The following is a 26,291-nucleotide window of genomic DNA, read 5'->3' on the forward strand; positions in this document are numbered from 1 at the left end:
GATATACAAGTTATATTCAATAAATAACCAGAAAAGTAGTATAAAATAATCTAAAATATGACCATGATTGTTATATATTTGTTATTTTGTGGAGGCATCTGTAAGCTGTTCATAGCTGGGGCCTGTGTGCCGGCCTCACTCACGGGATGTCTTGAAACTGTTACACAAAATGACGGCACCCTTACAGGAGTGCTCCAAATTGGAGCAGTGAAGTGTTATGAGATTTTTGTTGAGTGAAGTTGTGAAACCGATAGAAATTCATCACCGCATGACAGTTCCATATCGTGACAACTGTATGAGTCAATTGCAAGTGTATGAATAGGCTGAGGAGTTCAAATAGGGCATAACCAGTGTTGAAGATTCTCCGTGTCCAGGTTGCTCCAGTCACGGAAAGCAACTTTGCTCAAGTAGAGGACTTCATATGGGAGAACTGGCATATTACTGTCAGTGAAATTGCTTCTCAGATGGAAACAAGTGTAGGATCAGCTCAACATACTGAGGTTCAGGAAAGTCTGTGTGAGGTGGGTTCCGAAATGTTTGACACCAGAAATGAAGGAGAGGTGTGTTGATGTGTGCAGGGAGCTCTTGCGCTGTTATGAAGCTGATGGTGAGGCATTTCTTCACCGTATTGTCACTGGAGATGAAAGTTGGGTTCATTTCCATGAACCAGAACGTAAGATATTGGAATGGTGGCATCCTTCATCTCCCAGACTGAAGAAGGTGCATGTTCAATGGAGTGCCGGAAAGGTCATGATAACTTTGTTTTGGGACCACAAGGGGCCAATTCATGAATGTTACATGCCCAGAGGTCATGTAAACAGCACATACTTCAACATGCCATGAAAAACTTAAACCAGCCATCTGCAGAGACAACGTGGTCTGGTGTCCACTGGTGTGCTTGTGCTCCATGTCATATTGTCTACCATTGAGGACCTAAGGTTTGAGTGCTTACCCCACCCTCCATATCCACCCGATCTCACACTTTCTGATTTCCACACCTATGGCTCACTGAAAGACGCACTAAGTGGATCGAGGTTCCAGGATGATGACTAAGTCCAGTCCGAGGTGCATGAGTGGTTATGCACGAATCCAATTTTTTTTTTTTTTTACTATGGGATCAGTGCCCTTATTAAGCATTGGCATAGGTACATTGAACTAGGGGGGGGGGACTATGTTGAAACATTGTACTTTAGTTCTTTTGGTGCTTGTAATAAATATTTGCTACAACATATTTTCGGTTATATATTGAATGAGCCTCGTATATTGGTGGTATCATTACTAAATTAGTTTACGATTTACCCAAAAAGGAAATATTTATATTTTCATATTACTCTATGACACAGGACAGTAAGACCTTGCCTGCTGTTCACATGTTGCTGGTCTCTAATGGCATAAAAAGGAATTAGCATCCCAGCATTTGCTGCTGGTCCGTTGAATTGCAGTGAAGTCTTCTTCCCTGCCTGGTGACCCTGGTTTGTTGCACAATATCTGCAATGCTGAGCCTGCTTGTGCACGAGGATAGGAACAACCGCATTGAATCTTGCTCCAATACACCTCACTGTAGAAATCATGCCATTGCTTGGTGCTGCAACGTCAACCTGAACGTCTAGACTTATACTGTGAAATCTCACAGGTTTCCCCCTTTTTTGTAAAGATCATAATGGAATGTGCATTTTTGAAGCAATTAAGGGTAACATTATTTGTTTATGTTCAAATATTTAATATGAAAATAATTATAAAATACTAACAAAACCTATGAAATTTCATGGTAAAATATCCGGTTGTTGTGCTACACTGCAACAATATCAATAACCAATCTTCCCTGTTGTACAGTGCAGTATAGTATCTAGAAATTCACAGTTTAAGTAAAGAAATAAAATACATTCATACATTAAAGGAAATTTATTTCAAATGATTTTAGCTTCTGAGGATATTTGCCAGCACTGACCAGACCATGGCTTTAACATAGGTCATGTAGTGCATGACTCTCAGAAATTCTAAGGATACACATTTGACAGTGGTTCAGATCCCACTTTAAACTCTAGAGCCAGTCCCGATATAGGCTATATGTGCTACAGTGGACAAAGCTGTAACCGATTAACTAACGGTGATTCCAGTCATTGACTTCCAGCACTGATATGAAGAGTGGGAGTAATGTATTCAGTGGTGTGTAGGGAACTATTTTGAAGGAGATAAAGTTCATTTGTAGTTTGAACATACATACAAAGGTAAGTTGAAAGAATCTCATTACTTTATTGTCAGACTTTGTATATCATGGTAATAAAAAATGCCATAATCACATGTGGAGCTCTCGTCTGCACCAACAATCTCACTACAACAATGATAAGAAAGTTAGGATCATCTCAGAAGAAAATCTTCCTGTTCATGACAGGAGCTTTCAAAACAAACTTTGCTCTTGCTCTTCTCATAGTCACTGGTCTCTGGCCCATCAACAAACTGATAAAACTGTTGGTGGTGAAATACTGGTTTAAACATGGACAAGAAGAAAAATTAATAGAATCTCTGGAAATTTTTTGCCCCAACAAGCAAAAACATGAAAAACACTCTCATTGAACAATGGCAAAAAGAATGGGACAATTCAACAGTAGGCAGAAGATTTCATGACTTTTCCTGAACACCCGAGAAAGATTGAGAATGTCCCACATACAGCCTACAAGAAGGCTAATGCATTATCTCAAGGGACACAGACTGCATGGTCTTCAACTGGAGAGAATAGAAGCTAGACCAAACCAACATTTGTCCCCACATCGCTTCACCATGAGAGGTGGTGGAGAAGCGTGGGATCAGTAATATCAACCCATGTAGACCGAGGCACCGTCAGGGCTTGAACAATGTCAATTTAGTTTCCTATGATGCTGTTGCAGCAGTCATGTAGAGGATGCTGGTTGGGTTCTTTGGCTTGGGGAGGTTGCATCATTTAGGAAAGCCACGAATGCAGCGATCGGTGTGTTAGCAAATGTAGTGTTGTAAATCTATTCCATTGGAGATTTTTTAGAAAAGGGAAATTTTGATGGTATATTGTCCCTCCCATTCTGTCCCGAGCATGACAGGGGAAGAAAAGGGGGAAGGGAAGAAGGACATCGGAAAGTAAAACAGGTGTTTTAAACATTCCTGATATTGCCCTTGCTTAGTGCATCTTAGCCAAAATAAACAGTCTCTGTGGCACAGTAGGCAAATTATCAACCACCATGGAGGGAGCATGCATCAATCAGTCAGCTGTTTTGTATTGTGTGACTGTTTACTGTTTTGCCCAATTGTGTAGTGTTGTCAAATGGTCCTACCTGTTTCAGTGGAAAGTGTTTTGATTTCATGATGAATAGGAAAATGTACATAGCGAAAGAAGAAACTTAATATTTAGCATTGTTGAATTTTTGGAGGGAAGTTAGCTACAAAGTCTGTAGCAACTGCAGCAATACATGGACATGGTAGAAGGGAAGGAAAAATTCTGAAGTATGAAGCAGGGCATTGTGGACTGAGTGAGTACTGTAATTTTCTTTAAGATTTATTATTCTCTTGCTTTTGCTTGATTTGTTTGGTTTGATCAGTCTGTCATTAGAAATAAACAACAGCTAGATAGATTACAACAGCTAGATAGATTCCTCCATGTGGTAGTTGGATTGGCTTCTTTGGTGTATGATAATTCTCCTTGTTCATTAACACAATGGCGTCTCACGGCAGGCATAGCCCGCAGTGCACTTAAAGTCAATTTGGACGAATGACGGGCATAGCCTGTTCTGCGGTATGTAATCACTTTGCCGATTGAACGACGGGCTTATGCTCGTATTTCGTCTCATGCGCCTGTTCATTCAAGCCCCTCTGTTGAAATTCCGACCGCTAGGAGACTCATGTGCTATTTTTATCTCACACCTGTGACTGTTTATTGTCGGGTTGATGTACTGTGAATTGTTTAGAATGGCGTCGTTAGATCCAGACTGCATAGCGGAAATTCTGCATGAGGATTCCACCTCAGAGTTTGAAGTTAGCGACGATTTTGATGATGCAGATGAAATTGAAGATTTGGAAGGTAGGTTATATTCGTAATAATTATTGTCGACAAAATATAAAAAAGAAAGTTAAAAATTGTACTTACGTATGTGAGTATATGTTCCTACCATAGAACGACGTTTCAGAGATAGACTATCTCCTTCCTCAGGTTCATATAAAAAACTATGTACTTGGCATTACTGTGTCACAAATGTAATATGAGGATAGTGGTTAAGGGTTGGTTAAGATACATTTAAAAATATTATGTTTTTGCTATTAAAGGTATGTATAAAGCGTGTCGTTCCCTAAAAAGACTTGTACTATAGACCTATTCACAGGTATAAAATTTAAAAAAGTTAAAAATCTAAAAAACCTGCATAAATCACTATGCTACTTGCAGGTTTAGCCATTCCTACCCAACTGTGTATCACAATCCGCATGAAGGTCAATTCCCCACGAAAGTCTCCCCTCCCCTTAATTTTCTCGTTTCCCCTTATTACGTCACAAGTCCAACGTAAATTCATGTTCCTCCCGTGCAGCTTGCATAACTTCCGGAGTGAAGTGGAAACCAATATTGGATTCAATCTTCCATGCTTTGTCCCATTTTTTGAGGAAATTGATCCACCCTTCTTCCAAATTTCCTTCATCCCTATTAAGATTATTCTCCCCCCCCCCTACAAATATTCGCTGTTTCATACACGTTTCTTCCTAACGTCCTCCTTTCTTTTCTAATTACCTCTTTCTTTGCGATTCTATGCCCACTTTCCAAAATGTGTTCTGAGAGACCCGTTTTGGGAACTTTTTCCCTTATATCCTTTTCATGCTCGCTTCATCTTTTACCCATGTTTCGACCCGTCTGTCCTATGTACTCCTTCCTGCATTGACATTCTATTCGATAAACCCCTTTCTGTTTTTCCGGTATTTCCCTATTTATCTTTCCTTTCTTATAATCAGTAAAGTATTTCTCAACATTCTTTGGTGCTTTCATCCCGCAAACAATTCCAAAATCTCCCGTTATTTTTCCGATACGAATTGATGGTAAAGGATACCAACGTACTTTTCCTTCCTGTTTTCGATTTCCCCCCCCCCCATTTTGATCCCCTTTCTCCTTTTGGTTTTCTTTCCTAATAATTTTCTGTGCCTTCCCTGCGATCTTATCCATTTCCCTATTCGTATACCCGTTTTTTAATCCTGTTTTTCTTATCCATTGGATTTCGTTGTCTTTTTCTTTTCCATTATTGCATAGTCTACCAGCCCTAATAAAAAAGTTTAGGAATACGTTTTTCTTTGTTTTTTCGGGGTGCGCCTATTCCTTGTTAATATATAAGTTCCCCGATAGGGGTTTATGATGTACTCCTGTTCTAATCCTATTCCCTTCTTTCAAAATACTAAGATCCAGAAAATTGATTTTTGCATCGCTTAAGTTTTCCCTAGTGAAGTTTATTCTTTCGTCTTGTTTTTCTAATTCTTCAAATACCTTGTTCAGTGCTACCGCCTTTCCTATAATCAAAATATCATCAACGTATCTCCCATAATATTTGATACGCATTCTCGTTTTTTCCAAAGCTGCCTTCTCAATGAAGTGCATAAAAATGCTCGCTACCATACCGGAAATGGGGTTTCCCATCGCTAAGCCTTCTATTTGTCTATAAATATTGTCATTGACATAGAAAAAGTTATATTCCGTTACAAGGTTATACCATCGTACATACTCCCAAGCAGTTAGGATGTCTATTCCTTTTTCTAACAGCCACCTTAGTAAACAATCTCCCGCCCGCCCCCTCGGTACACTTGGGTATAAGTTAATAACATCAAAACTACTTATTGTATCCTCGTTATCAATTTCCAGATTTCCTATACATTCTTTAACTTCTACGGCATTCCTAATGCTATATTGGGTGTTCTCATTTATCTTCCTTATTCTTTTTACCAGCATTTTTGCTAGCCCATATCCTGGATGTTTGTATGTTGGTATAATAGGCCTAAGCGGTATGCCATCTTTGTGTGTCTTGGATATTCCGAAAGCTATTGGTATGTTGCCATCTTTAATTTCCTTGATAAGGATTTTCTTTTCGCTTGTGCCCAATGTAATGCTTGTCTCTACCCCTTTTTTGACCTCTCTTCTAATCTTATTAATAGGGTCTTTCTCTATTTTCTCAAAATCGTTACCTTTGAAGCTTTCTTCTAATTTATGGTGTTATATTCCTCCCTGTCCATGATAACCATCTTGTTTTCTTTATCAGACCTAATTAGAAAAACGTTATTCGCCTTCACCCATTGTTTTACATTTTTTAAATCGCATCTTAGATTTTCGTTTACTTTCTCTTTCTGCGTTCTATCTCCCATTTTTTTTACTCATTTCCTTTTCAATTTCTTTTTGCAAGTGTTGTTCTACAATATTACGTATCCTTTGTCTAACCTCAGTTTTATCCTCCCTTTTGTCGATAGTTGTTACGATTGTTTCTGCTGCTATTATGAATTCCTCTTTTTCAAGTTTCTCTACCCCTATTGAAAATTTCTGCCCTTTGTTCATAATCCTAATTAACTCTTTAGGTGGTTCATGGGTGGTTAAATTTAAAATGTTCTCATTTCCCAACTTATCTGTTTTTTGTTCCCTATTCTCTAGATTATCCTTCAAAATCAATTTTAATTTCATCAATTTTATCTCTATAGTATTACTATCCCTGAATTTGGCTTTTTCCACAGCCCTAAAGTGTCTCTCTTCAATGCAGTTCCACGTCACTTCGTCTAGTTCCCCACTAACTTCCAAATGTAATTTATAGCATTCCTTATTAAGACGTTCGACTTGTCCATGTGCTTCCCTAATACATTTCCCTAGTATTTTAAACTGTATATCTTGTTTTTGTTCAATCATGCCTACACTCAAAGGTTTATACCCCCATTTTAAAAAGTTTGGTAAAACCCCCATTTTCCTGCATTGTTTTAAGAATCTAATCCTGATTAAACCCTTATTCAACTTAATCCTCTTAACCTTTAATAGCAAAAACATAATATTTTTAAATGTATCTTAACCAACCCTTAACCACTATTCTCATATTACATTTGTGACGCAGTACTATGCCAAGTACTTAGTTTTTTATATGAACCTGAGGAAGGAGATAGTCTATCTCTGAAACGTCGTTCTACGGTAGGAACATATATTCACATACGTAAGTACAATTTTTAACTTTCTTTTTTATATTTTGCATTTGTGAGTAACACGCAACTAACCTACAAAATGATATTGTCGACAATATGAACAGTGTTGCAAACTCTAGTATTTTATGAATGACGTGAGAAGACGTAGTTTTTTTGGGTCTATTCATCTTGCCTCTTGCTTGATTCTCCTACATGCACTGATGTATTTTTAGTTTTTCCATTTATTATTTTGTATAGTGCATGTCAAATGAAGATTTATTTTATTTATTTAGTTTGTTTATTTATTTGTTTAATTTTTACAGATGATGCAGAACCAACTGATACATCGTCTGGTCCTGTCCTGCAGCCACTTTTTCATACAAAAGATAATTACTTGTAATTTGTCTTGTGCAAGATTCAAAAGATGTATTGATAGTTTATGTACTTAATTATTGAAATATCCAGATTACGAACTTAAAAATCTCTATATTAACATTTGTTACAATGTTGTACTTTTTTTCTTCACAAAACATTGCTGAAAAAAATTTAAAAAATGTCTGAAAATGAAAAGAAAATTTAAAAAATGTTTGTTCATTGAAAAGAGGAAATTTTGTAGAAAATTGAAGAAATACGTGGTAAATAAAAAGAAATTAAAAATATTTTTTCTATGATTTTTTGAAAAACAAATAAAAACCGCAGACCAGAGATAAAAATGCTGTATTATGAGGCCAGACCCGAAATTTTTGCAAATATTTTGCAAATCGGTAATATTATTGATATCATAGATCCGTATTTCTATGTTTTGAGTGATTTGTCAGGTTATCGAATTGTGAATTACATATTGCACAATAACATCGCTTTTCTCGTGATTGGCTGGATAACTTCTGAAATATTTTTAATTTGTAAAAAAAATAGGTGCTAAAAAAATCATGAAATATAACTCTGTCATAGCCTCATTTTCAGTGACAGGTGATCAAAACTTCGGTTGCCAATATATTAAGCAGCACTATGTATGCAAAGACAGGTGCGAATATTCGACAGGTGTGGTATAACACTTCTGGAAGCGAGACTGAAGTGCACATCCATAGAGCCAGAGCACCAGTTGCTACTGCCTCAATCCACCAAAATGAAAGGGGATCGAGGGAAATAAATCTTCTATTGGTTACTACAGGTGATAGACTGGAGTACCTGAAATTTTCAGTCTTTTGACCTTACAAGTAGCTGCTGGGTTGGTGAGGAAATGGAAATCTTCCATTTTCCTTTGGTGGTAGTCTCTAACTGAAACTGGTCAGGTGGTAAAAAAAAGCTCCTAGAGTAGTTCCTGCCAGTCTGTCTGTCAATGGCACCAATGTGTGAGAAGGACATGTCGCATATGAACTGCGGTTTCAACAAGACAACAAATGTATTGATTTGAAAATACTCAAAGAGATGAGATGGATTGATCTATCAATGCTAGACTCACTACTCCCCATTGCACACCACTGAGTAATGTTTGTTCACCTCTAACAGCTCTCAACCTTATTGCATGCAACAAGTAAATTTAGCCACCACTTTCTTCAAATATACTCTTGCCTATACACAGTTAAAAAAATGAAAGATTTTCAAAGAAATATAGTACTAACCCCGATACGATTATTTTTGTTCGGGTCTTTCTCATCAGGAGCTTCAATTTTATGTTTGTTAAAGGCCAAACTTTATCTTCAGGAATGATAACCTTTAAACCCAAAGCCCTGATTAACATTTGTTACAATGTTGTACTTTTTTTCTTCACAAAACATTGCTGAAAAAAATTTAAAAAATGTCTGAAAATGAAAAGAAAATTTAAAAAATGTTTGTTCATTGAAAAGAGGAAATTTTGTAGAAAATTGAAGAAATACGTGGTAAATAAAAAGAAATTAAAAATATTTTTTCTATGATTTTTTGAAAAACAAATAAAAACCGCAGACCAGAGATAAAAATGCTGTATTATGAGGCCAGACCCGAAATTTTTGCAAATATTTTGCAAATCGGTAATATTATTGATATCATAGATCCGTATTTCTATGTTTTGAGTGATTTGTCAGGTTATCGAATTGTGAATTACATATTGCACAATAACATCGCTTTTATCGTGATTGGCTGGATAACTTCTGAAATATTTTTAATTTGTAAAAAAAATAGGTGCTAAAAAAATCATGAAATATAACTCTGTCATAGCCTCATTTTCAGTGACAGGTGATCAAAACTTCGGTTGCCAATATATTAAGCAGCACTATGTATGCAAAGACAGGTGCGAATATTCGACAGGTGTGGTATAACACTTCTGGAAGCGAGACTGAAGTGCACATCCATAGAGCCAGAGCACCAGTTGCTACTGCCTCAATCCACCAAAATGAAAGGGGATCGAGGGAAATAAATCTTCTATTGGTTACTACAGGTGATAGACTGGAGTACCTGAAATTTTCAGTCTTTTGACCTTACAAGTAGCTGCTGGGTTGGTGAGGAAATGGAAATCTTCCATTTTCCTTTGGTGGTAGTCTCTAACTGAAACTGGTCAGGTGGTAAAAAAAAGCTCCTAGAGTAGTTCCTGCCAGTCTGTCTGTCAATGGCACCAATGTGTGAGAAGGACATGTCGCATATGAACTGCGGTTTCAACAAGACAACAAATGTATTGATTTGAAAATACTCAAAGAGATGAGATGGATTGATCTATCAATGCTAGACTCACTACTCCCCATTGCACACCACTGAGTAATGTTTGTTCACCTCTAACAGCTCTCAACCTTATTGCATGCAACAAGTAAATTTAGCCACCACTTTCTTCAAATATACTCTTGCCTATACACAGTTAAAAAAATGAAAGATTTTCAAAGAAATATAGTACTAACCCCGATACGATTATTTTTGTTCGGGTCTTTCTCATCAGGAGCTTCAATTTTATGTTTGTTAAAGGCCAAACTTTATCTTCAGGAATGATAACCTTTAAACCCAAAGCCCTGAAAATTCAAAAAAATAATATAATAAACATTGAATACAACCATTCTCAAAAAAGAATATACACAGTAAAATACTAATTTTAGATATCTATTGTATAAATATTTTCTTTATTCAGGTATTAAAATTAGCACCAAGATTAATTTTTACTAACTATAAAGAATGATTGTCATTTTTAATGTTTTAGTCATGGTACAACATTTTCTTAACAAAACCTATCTGCAATGGACATTTACAGCCCTTGGTATAGGGATGTTACAACACCGGATAAAGAAATAAGTTAGACACAGCACAGGTACATACTTATATTAATTATAGAGCCAATTGTGGGTACATGTAGATGTATCTTATACATGTAAGCAATTTGGTTTATTTTTTAAAATTCTTTGAATGTATGCTGTGGATCTACAACTACTAACCAAAAATGTAAGTGTTCTTTTCTTTTTACTAAAGGTAAAGAAGAAAACTCTGATAAAATTATAAAAATCTGCTCACTTACTCTCCACCCCTATTCTCTGCACGTTTTTTAAGCAAATCCACAATCCTGGAACATTGTCTTGCCCGACTAATTTCTGTGCCTTTGATTTCCAGCACCCTCAAGTTACAAGAACGTGATGCACGCTGCCTGAAATAAACAAAAAAATCAAATCAATCCAAGTAAACACTAACAGCTAGGAAATAATTTATTTTTCCTTTTCTGCCTCTTTGACCTATTACTCTTCAGGGTGAAAGATGAAAGGCAAAGAAATGCACGAGTATCTGTGGAGATAAGGCTCCTCCATGCATTCTTAATATTGGTCATATTTGTGGTGATGTGATCATTGGCATACTTTAACTACCTTTACCCTCCCACTCCTCTTCCCCAAATTATTATTGATTGTAGGCTGCATGAGAGTCCCAGAAGTTATTTATGGAGCCACATTGTTGGAAAAATTCATGCCAGAGATTATCCACACCAGAAATCAAACCAAGGTCTCTCATATTTATTTGATTGATTAATTTGCTTTATTTTACTTTGCTTTTGTGCCACTTTAGACTAATTGCGAAGATGGGAATGAGCGATGATATGATGAAATTGATGAATGGACGCTCACATACATCCATCCCCAGGCTGGGATCCCTGGTGTCATAGCGTGATGTGCTACCCACTCTTCCATGGAGGCCAGCCCAGGTCTCTCATGTTGTAGTTAGATGCTGCACCATGTGAACCAGTTATGGAACATACCTGAATTCTACTCTATGGATATCTGACAAAAATGCTAAATTGGAATTTGCAAAAATGTTGATAATGTGGTTTTCAAACTGTGTTCTTGTAATGGGTTCAAATTTCTTCACTTTTCCCCTTCTCCCACATGTGTAACAGCTGTTTCTGTTTGTTTCTGATAATAACATCTACAATCTGCGCATGTCTCGACTTTACAATTTGGACCAGGGTTTCTTCTTTCGATCAGAAAATTACTCTTCAGGTGTGAGCATTCATCGAGTGGGTCACTTGTAAATATCTATCTATGTATAAAACAAGAAGAGTGACACGCGAATGACGGAACATCTTAAAATACATCTACTGATGTTCCTCACAACTTACTCATTTAATTTCAGTGGTTTTCTTCTTGCGAGTATTAAAGGTGTGTTTTATCTCTCAACAATTTTCAATTTTAGCACTTGTAAATATTGAGGCTTAGCAACAACTAAAAAATCTCAATTTCAAGTAGTCTCGAGTAACAGTCACATTCTCTGAATGGGTATTAGATTCAATACATATTTTCTTATTGGCACGCAAACAATAACAAAGTTTCAGGCTGTAATTGGTGTGACGAGAATAAAATACATTATGTAGCACCACTCACTTGGTAAGAAAAAATATTTTGGAGACACGGGGATTCGAACCTAGGATTTCAGCTTACAAAGCTGGCCCTTAACTGACATGGCCACAAGCCATGGTGAAGTAAGTTGAGTAATTTATCCATACGATTGCATCTTTTCCTGTCCAGCTCGAAACTTTTGATGTTGCTTCTCGCTAATTACATTAATTTGAAAGCAATACGCTTCATCAGATAGGGTGCATATGCTGTACACATTGCTGACAAAATACAAGTGAAGCTTGTGCATGAAAATTAATGAAGACGTTGGGATATTGTGCTTTTGTGGAAGATTTTGTGCGGATTCTGCTATGTGATGACAAATCTCATTAACCAATGGCACATAAATTATATTATTTTAAACTATTTATTTCAAAATGAAGAGTCATTATTCTGGAATCTAAAGAGGCATTCATCCATTCGGTAAGAATTTTATGATTTACGAGTGTCACAATTCTATTATCATGTTCCATTACGAAACCAACGTGCACGTGTAAAAAAAGTAAAGCCCAAAAATTTTTATTTTACAAAAAATCGATTTACTGTTAAAGTTAAATGAGAGGACAACCATTGACTTATTTTTAATAGCCTGGATGACTGATGTAGGGGAGTACCTCTTCTCATGTGCTCCCTGGCAGTGACATAAGCTCTTCTTCCTTTAGTATTTCTATTATTTTTCCATCGCATATTCAGTGCCAACTTAGCGATTCTGTTTGCCAAAGTGTATGAGGAATATTTATTCTTCCAGCCTTCTCCTGGACTAGGATAACACTATTTCCAAAAAAAAAAAAAAAAAAAATCTTTGCATAATTTTCAGGAATTGCAACAGCACTATTTCTGTCTCGCTTATTCTTATTGCATGTTTTTGCTTTTCATTATTTAGCGTTGCTTTCTTCCATTTTTGGCTACTCCCCACAATGAAGAGAGACTCAAAAAGAACACCCATCCTCACGCCAAATTCGAACCCGGTGCCCTCGCATTCTGACAAATTGTGATAACTACTTCGTCATGAACGTCAATAACGCGTTTCTTTTTCAAATAAATTTAAGGAATATTTCACATTTACATTACTTTGATTGTAGATGTGGAAATTCCAGTTAATTAATATTTACGCTGCTATCTTTCTGTTAGCCCTTTTCTTTGGCTCTCACAGACACAAAATTCCCTGCATATGGTTAAATTGATTGATAGTAAGCAACAGTGCTCCTTTCCGAACACTTACTTTGGCTGTACTTCCGGTGACGAAGCTGGACTTTAACTCAAACGAGTGGGTCACTTTCTGTGAACAGAAGTGTACATGTCCAGGCTGTTTGACAAATATAAAACTGGGTACCAAATAGTTGGCAAGCATTGGATCTAATGAATTCTCATAGTCTGGTGCCAAGTTGCAGCCCGGCAGTTGAGAAGCATTGCCTTAGTACACCGTGGCCCTACAACTGAGGCAGAAACTCAAATTCTTTGGCCAAAAATGACACAATTTTTTTATTTTTAAATAATCTGGCTTGATGTCAGTAAAAGTTTGTTTGCTTAAGACCACTTTATATGCTCAGATATGCTCATCTTGATTGTACCTACAAGCTAAAATGGGACCTGAACCACTTTGCCCACATTGGCGATTGCCCTTAGATCCCCTTGATTACAAGGTGGCAACATTACTTTATGCCATCAGGGATGCTGATTCTTATATACGTACAACATTCAACCAAAAATCCGGCCATTTTCCAGCAACAGTATTTGTAATAATAGTTACATTGGGCTCTGAATATCCCTTGTAATAGCATACTAATCTTAATTATTTAATGAAGTACATGCATATGTAGTTCTGCATACAAATTATGAATAGTAATAATGTTTTAATTGTCCTGAAACCCCTTATATTAACATTTATTTATTTCTTTATGCCTCTATCAGTTCATTTTATACTCTGACAGGCTAATCAGAAGGTCCTACATTTTTAAAATGGAATCCAAATCATTATGCCATATGTCTCCTGGTATCCTTTGATTGCAAGATAGCAGTCTTACCTTTATGTATTGAGTAGGCACATACACAAACTCATGAACAACAAAAACAAATTAATAAATACAGGGTGTTCAAAGAGGTCAAGCAACCAAGAATTTGAATGTACATTACTTTCATGCAAAAAGTGATAGACATGAACCATGCGTAGGGTATTGAGTTTGACTATGTGCATTTCTTTAAAACATTAAAGAAGAAAATGATTTTCTGCAAGAGTGTTCAGTGTGCAGAAAAGTTACTAAGGTGTACAAAGGTTTTGTATGAAGTAAAGAACAATGTGGATAAAAGAAAGACTTGCAAAATTTTCTGTGTGTGTTCATGGTCTCCGCAGGTATTTCTCATGTTGGCAAAGGAACGATAAATTTTTACTCATTTTATACTATAGGTAGGTTAGTTCTTTGTACGATAAATTTCAAATATTTTCTTTCATCTGAACATTGATGGCATAACATAGCCAGATGTCGGGCACACCTAGCACTGTCCTCTGAAAAATGTTGCCAGTACTCTTTGTAATTTTGAAAGAACATACTTTATTATGAATATGCAATAAATAACTCCATAAATAACATCATAAATTATGTCAAAAGTATGATAATTTTTTATGCAATTCCATAGATACCCACAGAGACCAGCGACACACATCAAAAAATTTTGTGACTTCATATTTGACTTTTATCCATGTTTTTCTTCACTTTGTACAAAGACTTCTTTACACCTTAGTAACTTTTTCTCTATACTGAATGTTAATGCAGAGAGTCATTTTCTTTTTTAATGTTTTAGAAATATCCACATGCACAAAGTTAATACCCAATGCAAGATTCATGGCTCTATCACTTTTGTACAAACGATATGCACATTCCAAGTCTCAGCCATGTGACTTTTCGAACACCTTGCAGAAGAAATTGCCAATATTTGTCTTCTAGCTGCTATGTCGTCTAATTCTTTTTTAGTCTAGTTCCAAAATATGACACCCTTAACTGACACCACAAGTGAAATAGGTTATCTGCAATTTGAAAAACACCGAAATTTCTTGTTGTTTTTTTTTTAAAAAAAAGCTAGCTTTTTATCAGAAAAACATCATCCATTCAAAAAAGCCAGCTTTTTTGCATCTCTACTCTGTGATCTGGCTACAGGACGTGCACAGGTTTGAGTCTCCTGGGCGAAGCGTAATAACTCTTATTCTGAGATTTCAGCCTGTGTGTGGGACCAATGGCCATCACCATTGTTATGAAGTTGGAGAGCTACAACAATGACTGTGGGTTCATCATGCTGACCAATGTCACCCTACAACTAGTTGGATGATTAGCTGGCCATTGGTCAGTAGGCCACAGTGGTGTATTCTACCATGCTGCATTAAGTTAACAGCAGTAAACCCACTTTTTTTGGTAAACCAGGTCAAATTATCAGAATACCTCACTGGTAGCCAATGGCCCTCACAGGCTGTTGTGCAACAGGTTATTTATATTTTTAACAAGGTGAATTATGAATGTATGAGGGAGATTCTGAAAATAAGTTTCATGTCATGATATTTTCAGATATATTGAACTTGTGGGAACACTGTACTGCCTGCATTTACAGTACTGTCTCATTGAGCGTCACGTGGTCTCCAGAAAATATGGTGTACTTGTGGAGTAGGTGGAGGGCAAGAGTGTCCATGAAGGGTGAAAGGTGGAAGAGAGGAATGTTCATGAATGTTATCAAACAGATGCATGTTACAGACATGGATGTCTATGAAAGGTGAAGCAAGCAGATTTCCACTACTGACAAGATTGAAATCCATTGCTAAGAAACAGACCAGATTTGGTGTTCTGTAAGATCCCACACAGCAGTGGGTTCAACAACAGCAGTTCTTCTAGAGAGGTTAGTTGGCAATTCTCAGACTATCCACCCTCTACAGTCCTAATCTTGCTACCAGTGACCTCCATTCCTTCAAGCTGTCAAGGAGTCACTGTCTCTGCCCCACTACACCAGCAATGAGACAAGATGTATATGGCCTTTGTACCTTCATCTATGAGCAGGACACAGATTTATGTTGATGGCTTTTCCAGCCTACTAAAGCAATGCAGTAAGTGTCTTAAAATTCATGGAAACTATGTGAAAAAGTAGAAGTATGTATCTTCACACTGATAAAGTACACAAGTTTCTGAAAAAATTGAATAAAATAAGACTTCTTACTTCTTTCTGGCTACACTGCACTACCGGCGCCATCTTCATTATCTATTTCTGTGTTGTGTGTGCCAGGTTGATGCAAAAATAATGGCCCAATTGTTTTGCTGTGGGTTTTGCAAATATTTTTTCCTAATACATCTCATTCATTATAATGCATGTTATATATCATTTTAAACCTTATTTATTGCTTAATCTATATCTGCCTTAAAATATTTTTCCTAACACTTGATTTACCTCGATTCTAGTTACCATGACACTGTAAAAGCAAGAAATGGGCATCATTTTGCTTCATGAGTTCAAACTTGGTCACAGACATGTGGAAGCAATTCAAAATGTCACTAAAGCATGGGGTGGGGGAAGCGTTTTTTATCATTCAGTGTATAAGTGGTTCGAAAAATTCCATACTGGCCATTGTCGTCTCAAACATGAGGAAGGTTGTGGACCTCCATCAGAAGGGGAGGACTTTACTTTACTTCACAAGAAGAAGAAGAAGAATCAGGAATGGTGGTAACATACTGAATGTTCAAATGTAGTGAGAACATAATTTCACTGACTTACTGAATAACAACATTGCATCAGGTATTTCTTCTTTGTTTTCATCACTTGTCTTCAGTGACGTCGCATGCGGTTCACATACGGGTGTTCACAATAAAATTTTTATATTGATTGGAGATTTACTCCTCTCCCCTTGTAACTTCATATTCAATTGAAAAAGTAAGAATAACAGTTCAACTTATTTTCAACTATTTCCCACAAAAATCACGCTATATTTGAAGTAATGCAAGATTTTTCATTCAATTAACACTCTTTTGATTACACAATTTACAATTAGTAATGGCTAGTGCAAACTAATTAGTATAACATGCAATCTCAGGTATGTACAATGCAAGACTACCATACTTCGCAATCTACTTTCTATTACACCGACCATATGTTAACCAACGACATTCATTCAGCGTTGAAAGCACGTGCATCATTAGCGGGACAGAGGGGAGGACACGTCCAGTCCAGAAAAAAATATTTTGTGTATATAAGATATTTGGGTATTATACAGAATGCCCTCGCCCCCCACCCACAATAACTCGGTTGGGAGTACTTACCTCTTGAACAATGCAGAGGTTTGTCTGGTGAGGGCCCATCCTTTTTACTTCCGTTCGTTCTGCTTCGTTCATTCGCGAAAATGAAGTTTCTTTCAAACTCCTAACAGTATTCATAGTGTACAAAACACAACACTACACTACACACACGCGCACACGACTAAAAGCCAATGCACATAAATTCACCCAACCGCTTGCCAATAGATATCTTGCTCTCAAAAGTCGACACCACTCTAACAGTGTTTTGCCGGTTCCTGCCAAAGAGCATAGGCTTTTTTATTGCCCCGCAAAACGAACGGAACTTGACCTTTCCAAAAATAACATGTTCCCTTGAAGTTCTCCTACAGCAACAGTGTTGCCAACAATTGAAACGCAGAAGTTGCTAAATCTTCAACATGCGCTAAAAATTGCTGAATCAAATTTACAGGTGAAAAATGCAAAATATATTTTTAAAAAGTGCTGTAAAGAACAACTTACATCAGGTTTATTCCAACCAATAAATTAAATTTCAATGTTTGTGTTTTTATATCAAGATTGAAAAATTATTAATTTCAAATGAGATAATTTTATGCATATTTCGTTTTAATTTTCTAACTTCAAAGAAGAAAATATTATGTGTAGCAACATCTCTAGTGCGTTCAATTGATGTAAATATAGTCCGCACTTTCCTTTGCAATTTAAGTTGGTGAGAGTAATTTTTTTGCATTAAAAATGTCGATTACTAAAAAAAAGTTGCATTGTCTGAATGGCCCTTAGACGCACATGTGCAAATCATATAAACCTTGAAAGATATGTAACTCCTGCAGACTAGTTTCTAAAGAAAAGTCGCTCGTCACTATTCCGTGAACTTTAGCGCCCACTGGAATTTAAAATCCGCCAGATTTAGCTATTTCTCAGTAAAGTTTGCAACTATGTAGCTCAGACTGTCTCGAGTCCCCCTAGACATGCCTTGTAGATGCTGCACTCTGGTGCCGAATGCAAGAAGTATTGCCGCTTGAATCAGGGCTCCCAGCACCATATGTTCGCACAGCCCAGTGTACATTTTTGAGGCCAACAGTCCCTTAGCTGTCCGTCTGATGCGACACGCACAGCAATTGTGTTCAACGCAATCCGTGGAACACAGTGGGAGTCAGTGTTACCAACTCTCTAAAAAAGTTATCAGACGTGAAAGACGTCGACTCCGAGTAAATTGTGTGTATATATTCGAACATCAAAGAAGTTTTTTTTAAAAAAAAACAACAACATATGTGTGTGTGTGCATTTAATATGTACGTATTTTAAAACATTTACATGAGTGTTCACGTGCTCATGCGAACATTATCACGCGATGGGCCTGCTTGTCTTTCAAGAAAGGTATATAAATTATTAGCTAGCATTCAGGGTGTTTAAATCATTCCATAATAGCAATTTATTTCTGAATGTACCAGGCGTGGTTTGCTCTATAGCACAAATGTGCAGTGAACCCTCAGTAATATACACAATAAACAATAACTGAGATTTCTTTAAATTAGGCACACACAGATGTACTTGTAGAATTTTTTAATTAAACTTAATCAATAATTAATTAAAATTCTACAAATAACTGAGATGTTTGTAAGCATAGGGTGGCAAATTCTCTTAGTGAGAAGGAGAAACCGCGGGTCAGAGCCACTCAGCTCCCCTCTAGTTCTATTTGGTGCAAAGCCTCCATTGAACCTCCACAAGGCAACCTCTACCATGCTAAAAAATAGGATTGTTAGCAGAAGCTCCAAAGTTGCATATGGTGAAAATACATGCAGACAGATACTCCAAGAGGATCGTCTCTTCAAAATGGACATGCACAGATCAACAGCTATAGGATTACCAGCGAGCTGAAGTGAACATACTCTACTCTCTTTCAGTGTTGCAATTTGAATTCATTTGGCATTTACTTTGTATTATTTATATTTTACAAGACTTATTAGATTAATGGAGAGGGGGTAATATAAATATAGAGGTGACACTGAATGAAAACAAGAAGTAAAGATGATGGGATAAATAAGATAAATATGATAGAAAACACCTTGTCTACACATTCAATGGAGTTTTTCTTCAAGATGGAAACACTTCAGGTGAAAGCAACTGAAAGGTCAAAAACAATAGTGCGAGGGCGAGGGGTCACACTTATCCGACAAGACTTAAACAACCTTGTGGTCTTCTGACGTCAGGCTAAATTCTTTCATTGTCATGTTAGGCTTTTTAGGTTTAGTTCTCTTAGAATATAAAAATGCAATTTTTGGGGCATTACTGTGCTTGACCAAAAACGTAGTATTTACTTACTATTTCTGCGAAGATTCATAAACCTATCAAGTCTAACCTAACAATGAAGGCATTTAAGCACTTACGTCAGAAGACGACCCAAAAGTTGTACTCTAGTGTGAGAGGGTGTTCGAGGGGACGCATGCAATTGACTTTGTTACATGCCATTGTCTCCATACTTGTTAGTTTGTTTTGAAGTGCATGGCTGGTGATTGAAATATATTTGACCACACGAAAGGAACCATCATCTTGCAGCAATTTTCTTTCTCTCAAATAAATTTGCCACTTACGAATTCGAACAGAACTGGAAACCCTTTACATGCGTCAAGACTTCCGGGAGGTGACGGGAGCTTTAGCACTACTACAGTTCATGATGAGGAACAATTTATATACAACTTTCAGTAAGTGTATTAAGTTACTAAGAATATTTGTGATCATTCCCATGACAACTGCAGAAGCTGAATGCTGTTTCTACACTGTTAAACATGAGAAGACTTTTCTGATCTGGAAACAATTTCCCCCAAAAATCACGCTATATTCGAAGTAACAAGATTTTTTTATTCAATTAACACCCTTTTAATTATGTAATTTACAATTAGTAATGGCTAATGCAAACTAATCAGTATAACAAGCAATCTCAGGTATGTACAACACAAGACTACCATATTTCGCAATCTACTTTCTATTACACCAACCATATGTTAACCAACGACATTCATTTAGTATTGAAAGCACGTGCATCTTTAGCGGGACAGAGAGGAGGATGCATCCAGTTCAGTAAAAAATGTATTTTGTGTATTAATATGTTTGGGTATTATACAGAATGCCCCCCTCTCACAATAACTTGGTTGCAATGGTTATGATTGAAGTGTCAGTCAATGTGACATTGCTCATATTCCTTCTTCGCTCGTGTTTCGTATTTTTCCTCCTAGCATCATTTTGCCATGGTTCAGAGAGATTGATTTTCGACCATTTAAAGCAAGATTTCCCAAACTTCTTTGCTTCATGGAGCCCTTAGTGTTTCAAGATTTTTCCGCGGCGCCCATAATGTAGCCTTCTCTAACACTTGCAACGCTCAGTTACTTGTAAGATTGCATGCCTTAAGTTAAAAATTAAACATGTATTTCAAATTCAAAAACATTTCATATGTAAAAATGTACTAAATAAGCACATATTTGAAACATTCATAGCATTGACTAACAATTCAGTGAAAATATTGGAACATTTTACAGCGCCCCTGTAAGTCAATCCCGGCGCCCCAAGGTGCCAGGGAACACACTTTGGGAACCACTGATTTAAAGCATATAGTAACTAACATCTGTTCATCGTCATCATTAACATGTTTACCTGTCATCTCCTTGTAAACTTGCTCCAGAAGGATGACCAGGCCGAAGCCTATAATTGAGCTTTAGATATTACACAGAAAATAAAATTCTCATTGTGTGTGAAGTAATTGAATGCTACACACTGACGCACAATGCACTTAATAACGATATCAAGAAAAATAATTAAAATTAAATTCTACATATGCAATTATGTAGCACAGACCATATCAAGTCCCCATAGACATGTCCTGTATATGCTGCGCTCTGGTGCTGAATGCAAGAAGTATTGCCGCTTGCATCAGGGCTCACGTTCGCACAGCGCAGTGAACATTTTCGGGGTATAGTGGCCAACAGCCCCTTAGCTGCTAGTTTGATGCAACACGCACAGCAATTGTGTTCAATGCAATCCGTGGAACACGTGGGAGTAAGTGTTACCAACTATCTAAAAAAGTTATCAGACGTGTGAAAGACGGTGTGTCAAAAGTAAATTGTGTGTATATACTCGAGCATCAAAGAAGGATTTTTTCGAATAAATATATATGTGTGTGTGTGTGCATTTAATATGTACGTAATTTAAAACATATACATGAGTGTTCACATGCTCATGCAAACATTATCAGGTGACGTGCCTGGCTTTCGATAGAAAAGGAGTTCATCGGTAGCATTCAATGAGGCTGTTATTGATAAATTTGCAATAAGAAAGGAGAGGAGAATGGACTTTCTCTACAAGCATGCACAGTAATGCAAGTAGGTGAAAAAAATATTTTGTTTTAATATTTTTTGTGTGCTTTGATTCTTGTTTAATTCTGTTAAACACAAGAAAGAAACATATTGCATAGAATAGAATCGCATTTAATTAACGATATACTTTTGAATAATTCTCTAAGACTTATCTTGTAATCAAGGGGTCTTGGGTTCGATTGCCGATGCATACTCATTTTAGCAGGTAGATTTGTATTTTTAACTGCAGGTTCAGGATCCAGTTCCAATAATATGGTCTATTTGACAGTGGTGGCATCAGGAAAAATTAGTGGAAGAAGCAAAATTGAGGCGAGAATATTATCTGAACTCTGAGATACCCCTAAATACAATACCATATGAAAAAGGATCGCCTCCCCCTATACACGCACTCCTTGGTGCTGTCACTGTTATCTTAACATAAAGCAAATTAACTTTGTCAATAATCCACCAGCCAAACCAAAGCGTGTAGTGTCTGTAAAGGTTTAGATAAGTCCTCTTTGCATAATTTTGGTGAACCCCAAGGAAAATTATGCATGAGCCACACCTGGACTGTACAAAAGCAAAATGCCACACTAAATGTTCCATACTTCTTACCTTGGCTATAATCACATAAAACTCTGCACCACACTAAAAGATTTATCAATATTTGAATATTACGGTGTTGAATGGGAGAGATTAAACCTACATTTTATTATGGTTTGAAAATTTTTCACTTGTGTCAGTTCTAAGTTTTATAATTTATAGAAGTGATATTTCAGGAGGAGAGGAATAATTCAGAACTTCCTTCACATGTTATCCTATTTTAGTAAACATTGTAACTTGCAACAAGTGCTGAATTAAACATCATACACCACCAATAAAATTGGTGTATATGTTACCAAAAGCTATATATAAAAACAAGCATTCTTCAAAATATACTTGTGTTCAAGTTGGAGCAGATTAACTAATACAGGCCAATACAAGCAAAATACAGCAAAATTACATACAAATTTAACAGTGTGATGCATAGACCTAGTGCTTGTTTTTCAGAATAATTTCCTGCAAAAATAACCAACGTTCCACTGTATGCTGTAATGTGGTGTAATTTGAAGATACAATTTACATAAGTTTGTAAAGTAAACTAAATATGAAGTTCTTTTTTTCTCACATATTCCATTGCAATAACCTGGTTTTGTGCATTAAAAAGGTTCCAATCAGGTTCATCATGCAAAATGTATAAAATTATATCTGATCGATAGAAATATGTGTTACTGGTATTGCTAAATTTTATAGCTGTATTTTCCCAGTACAGGCAAAAATATTAAATCTGTCCATAAGTTGTATAAACCACAATCTCTTAATCAGAGCTGTAACTGAAATGATTTTGAACATTAATTTTATGTGTAGATTATTAGCTTGTTGTCACATTACATTAAAATTATGCACTTCTAAATCCTTTCTGTAGTTCTCAACTAGTGAATGACCAGGAAGAAAATCATGCACAATATATAAACATTTACAAACAATATTACAAATATAGTACATAAAAATGGGTAAAAAAAATCTTACCATTCATCATCTTGAATGCTGCTGGCTGTGGAAGAAGAAGCACCTATGAAGTCCGGAGGCACTAACACCCTGTAATTGTAATTATCGTGCATCAATTATGCATGCTTCTCATGTGCATAAAGTTTAGTGGACATAAAATAAGAGTTGTAATGAAATATATTTTTTCCAAACATTCCAGTTGGTGGAAAGAATAAAACATATTTTCCATTTTGATCATGATAACTGAAATCCAATTTCCCAGATTTTTCTAATATATTTACAAAATTTAGTGTCTTCTTTTTTCACTTGAGATGATTTTGCCTAACTTTTCCAGATCAGTGAAAACCTTGATACAGCACAAAATCCTGGAATTAAATGCTGAAAATGCACATCAGTGGCATAATATATGTGTTTCAATACTCAAGGTTGTCCCTGGTGACATACCAAATGCTTGTAAAGGCAATTAAAATGTAAAAGAGTAACTTCCCCCTCTTTTTTTCATAGTTACAAAAGTATCATTCATCAGCCAGACAAAGTGCATGCACTACTACTACTACAAAAAAGTAAATTATTTGCATGAAGCTTTATTTATAAAAAGTCAGTGAGTGAAAAACAGACAACCTCATATATATCTCTATATGTAGATGCAAAGGCTCCATGAAACTCCTGCCATTGGAAGGGAGTTCCATTGACGTCCAACAGATGATAGTGGTGTTTTTCCTGGTGGTGAAAGGCACTAGTATGTGAGACATTCACGGTCGAATGATGGGAGTGTAAATGGAACATTGTTTATTTCTGTTGCAGGTGAAGGAGTGGAGTCAGAGGTTTCGCAAAGGAAGAACATCACTGCAGGACGATCCATGACCTGGACAATCTGTCACTGTCGGAAATGATGACCTCATCCAACAGGATGGATCGATCGTGTACAGTGAAGCATGTTGCACAGACCACAGGGGCAATTCACGGCATGGTGTTTAACATCATGAAACACCCCCTCCAGTATTGTAAGGTGTGCACACAGTGGGTTTCCCACAATCCAAACACAGAACAAAAGCTGCTTTGTATGGAAATGGAACTAGAGATGTTCCATTTATACAACCAGGAAGGCAGTGATTTCCTCTGTTGAATTGTCATGGGGGATGAATCTGTGTGCCATCTGCATCAACCGGAAACCAAGGGGCAAAGTCAGCAGTGAAAGCACCCTCACTCACCACCACTGAAGGCTATGCAGAGTTCCTGTGGTCACATGCTTCTCACATTGTGCTTCAACCACAGGGGGCTGGCCCCTGCTTATCGAATTTGTGAGAAAGGTGCAACCATTACTGGTGTGAGGTATACAGAAACTTTGATGCATCTGCATCAGACCATGAAATAAAGGATAATAGGTTTGCTGTCATCCAGGTTGGTGGTGTTGGATGACAATACATGTCTGCATACAGTCAATGTTGTCCATGACCTGTTACACAGATTTCAGTGGGAAACATTCCAGCACCCATCTTATAGCCTGGACATGCCCCCCTCAGATTATGCCATCTTTGATGAGCTGAAACAGAACTGTATTGTCACCAGTTTAACTTAGATACTGAGTTGAAACATGCAGTGAGTGATTGGTTGTTGCAGCAACCGCTCACCTTCTACAGGGCTGCCATTGAGCTACTGCCAGGACTGTGCGACAAATGCCTCAATGCATATGAGGAAAGGTGGTCACATAGTTTCATAGTTATACATGGTGGCCTGTTTTCCACTAACTAACTCTAATGATTCCAGTCATTGATTATGTACCTAAAAGCAATTCTCCAGACATGAGAACCTAGATAGTACATTTTATTCTGCAATGAAAGTGCAAATTTTGTAAGTATTTTAACATTTAACCATTAAGGAATCCAAGAACTCACCTAAGAGCTGGTTCAGGGTGCTTTTGCCTTTCTAGGAATTCTTCTGCACTCATTCTTTGGTACATTGTAGCTGGGATTAACTTATTGAAATATAATCAATTAACTCGGCACACTGAAATTAGAAATAAAAATTATTTTACATTAACCGTTAAAGGAGCAAGACATGTTCCAATTTCCAAAAAATTATGACACAATCATACTACTTGAAACTCAAATATGACAGAAAGTTCCATAAAATTTGTAAATTCATGTTCCAATGTTGCCAATTTTCTTGTATCCTGATAGATACAAAATTCCTTTGTGGGAAATACAAAAAAGAACATATATTTGTTTTTATTTATTCACAATGAAAATTTAGAAATTATTTTATTATTATATGCTATTGTAATAAAAATTATAGCCACGGTACCTCAGTCAGTATGGTGTCTAACTACCATGCAAGAGACCTGGGTTCAAACCCCTGTCAGGGAGAACCAGTTTTCTTTCCACCTGTTCAAGTGGCTCCGGTGCCCACACAGTATGTTTGTCCTTTGGGGCAGTCTCTACCTCAGTGCCCTATTTTGTCATTTGTGGCAGTTTTTGTATCTATCCTTCGTGCCCAATTCCCCCCCCCCCCCATGATCTAGATATCATCCTATCGATATGAGCCAGTGACCAAGTGGTCCCACAACAACGGTGGTTGTGGTTCATATTGTAGTTGATGGTGATGGAACACCTACAAAGGCTGGGTGGACACTTTTTTTCTGTGTTCAATTTACGTCGAAATATCTTTTGCAGATGATGGCAAGAGACTTCCAAAAATGAAACATGGGGACAACTAATATAGGATCATAGTGATTTGCAGTATCTTCACCTTCACTTGAAGTACTACCCAAGCCAGAAATTCTGTGTCAGGTGGAATGATACTCAAAATTTTTCCTGGCTTCTGAGAGTCTCATAAAACATGCAAAGTTGAATTTTCTAAAAAAATAAAAAGAATAATTCGAATTTGAAAGTATTTTTGTACGCCTGTAGGGTAATATAAAATCTGCCATTTCTGTAAGCTTGTCCATTGAGGGGTCAGCTCACTATCTTACCATCAAAGGTTCTGGATTTGAATCACAGTCAAACACATGTAATCCTTTAAGAGTGTCCTTTTATAAATATCTAATGTTTTTAGTAATACAGAAAAGCTTATAAATCTTATAACATAATTGAATTTAAGCATATAATATAGTCCCGAACCAAAAAATAGAGTTTTGAAGTAACTCTTATTGAAAGATAGTA

At 36.7% G+C, this 26,291-nt stretch overlaps 1 protein-coding gene across 1 annotated transcript in view; it reads right to left on the reverse strand.

Moving 5' to 3' along the window:
• Positions 1-25,090, reverse strand: part of LOC145982752 (uncharacterized) — a 51,313-nt gene extending 26,223 nt beyond the window's left edge. Inside the window, exons 1-4 of the mRNA XM_083116121.1 lie at positions 25,026-25,090; positions 23,152-23,220; positions 10,616-10,741; positions 10,011-10,118 (exon numbers count right to left, since the gene is read on the reverse strand). Of these exons, the coding sequence (XP_082972247.1) occupies positions 10,011-10,118; positions 10,616-10,741; positions 23,152-23,220; positions 25,026-25,090 (368 nt within the window). The remainder of the gene's footprint in view (positions 1-10,010; positions 10,119-10,615; positions 10,742-23,151; positions 23,221-25,025) is intronic.
• Positions 25,091-26,291: the final 1,201 nt, after the last annotated feature.

Source organism: Lepisma saccharinum, chromosome 2, assembly GCF_977018435.1.
Source record: "Lepisma saccharinum chromosome 2, izLepSacc3.1, whole genome shotgun sequence".
NCBI classification, from domain to species: domain Eukaryota; kingdom Metazoa; phylum Arthropoda; class Insecta; order Zygentoma; family Lepismatidae; genus Lepisma; species Lepisma saccharinum.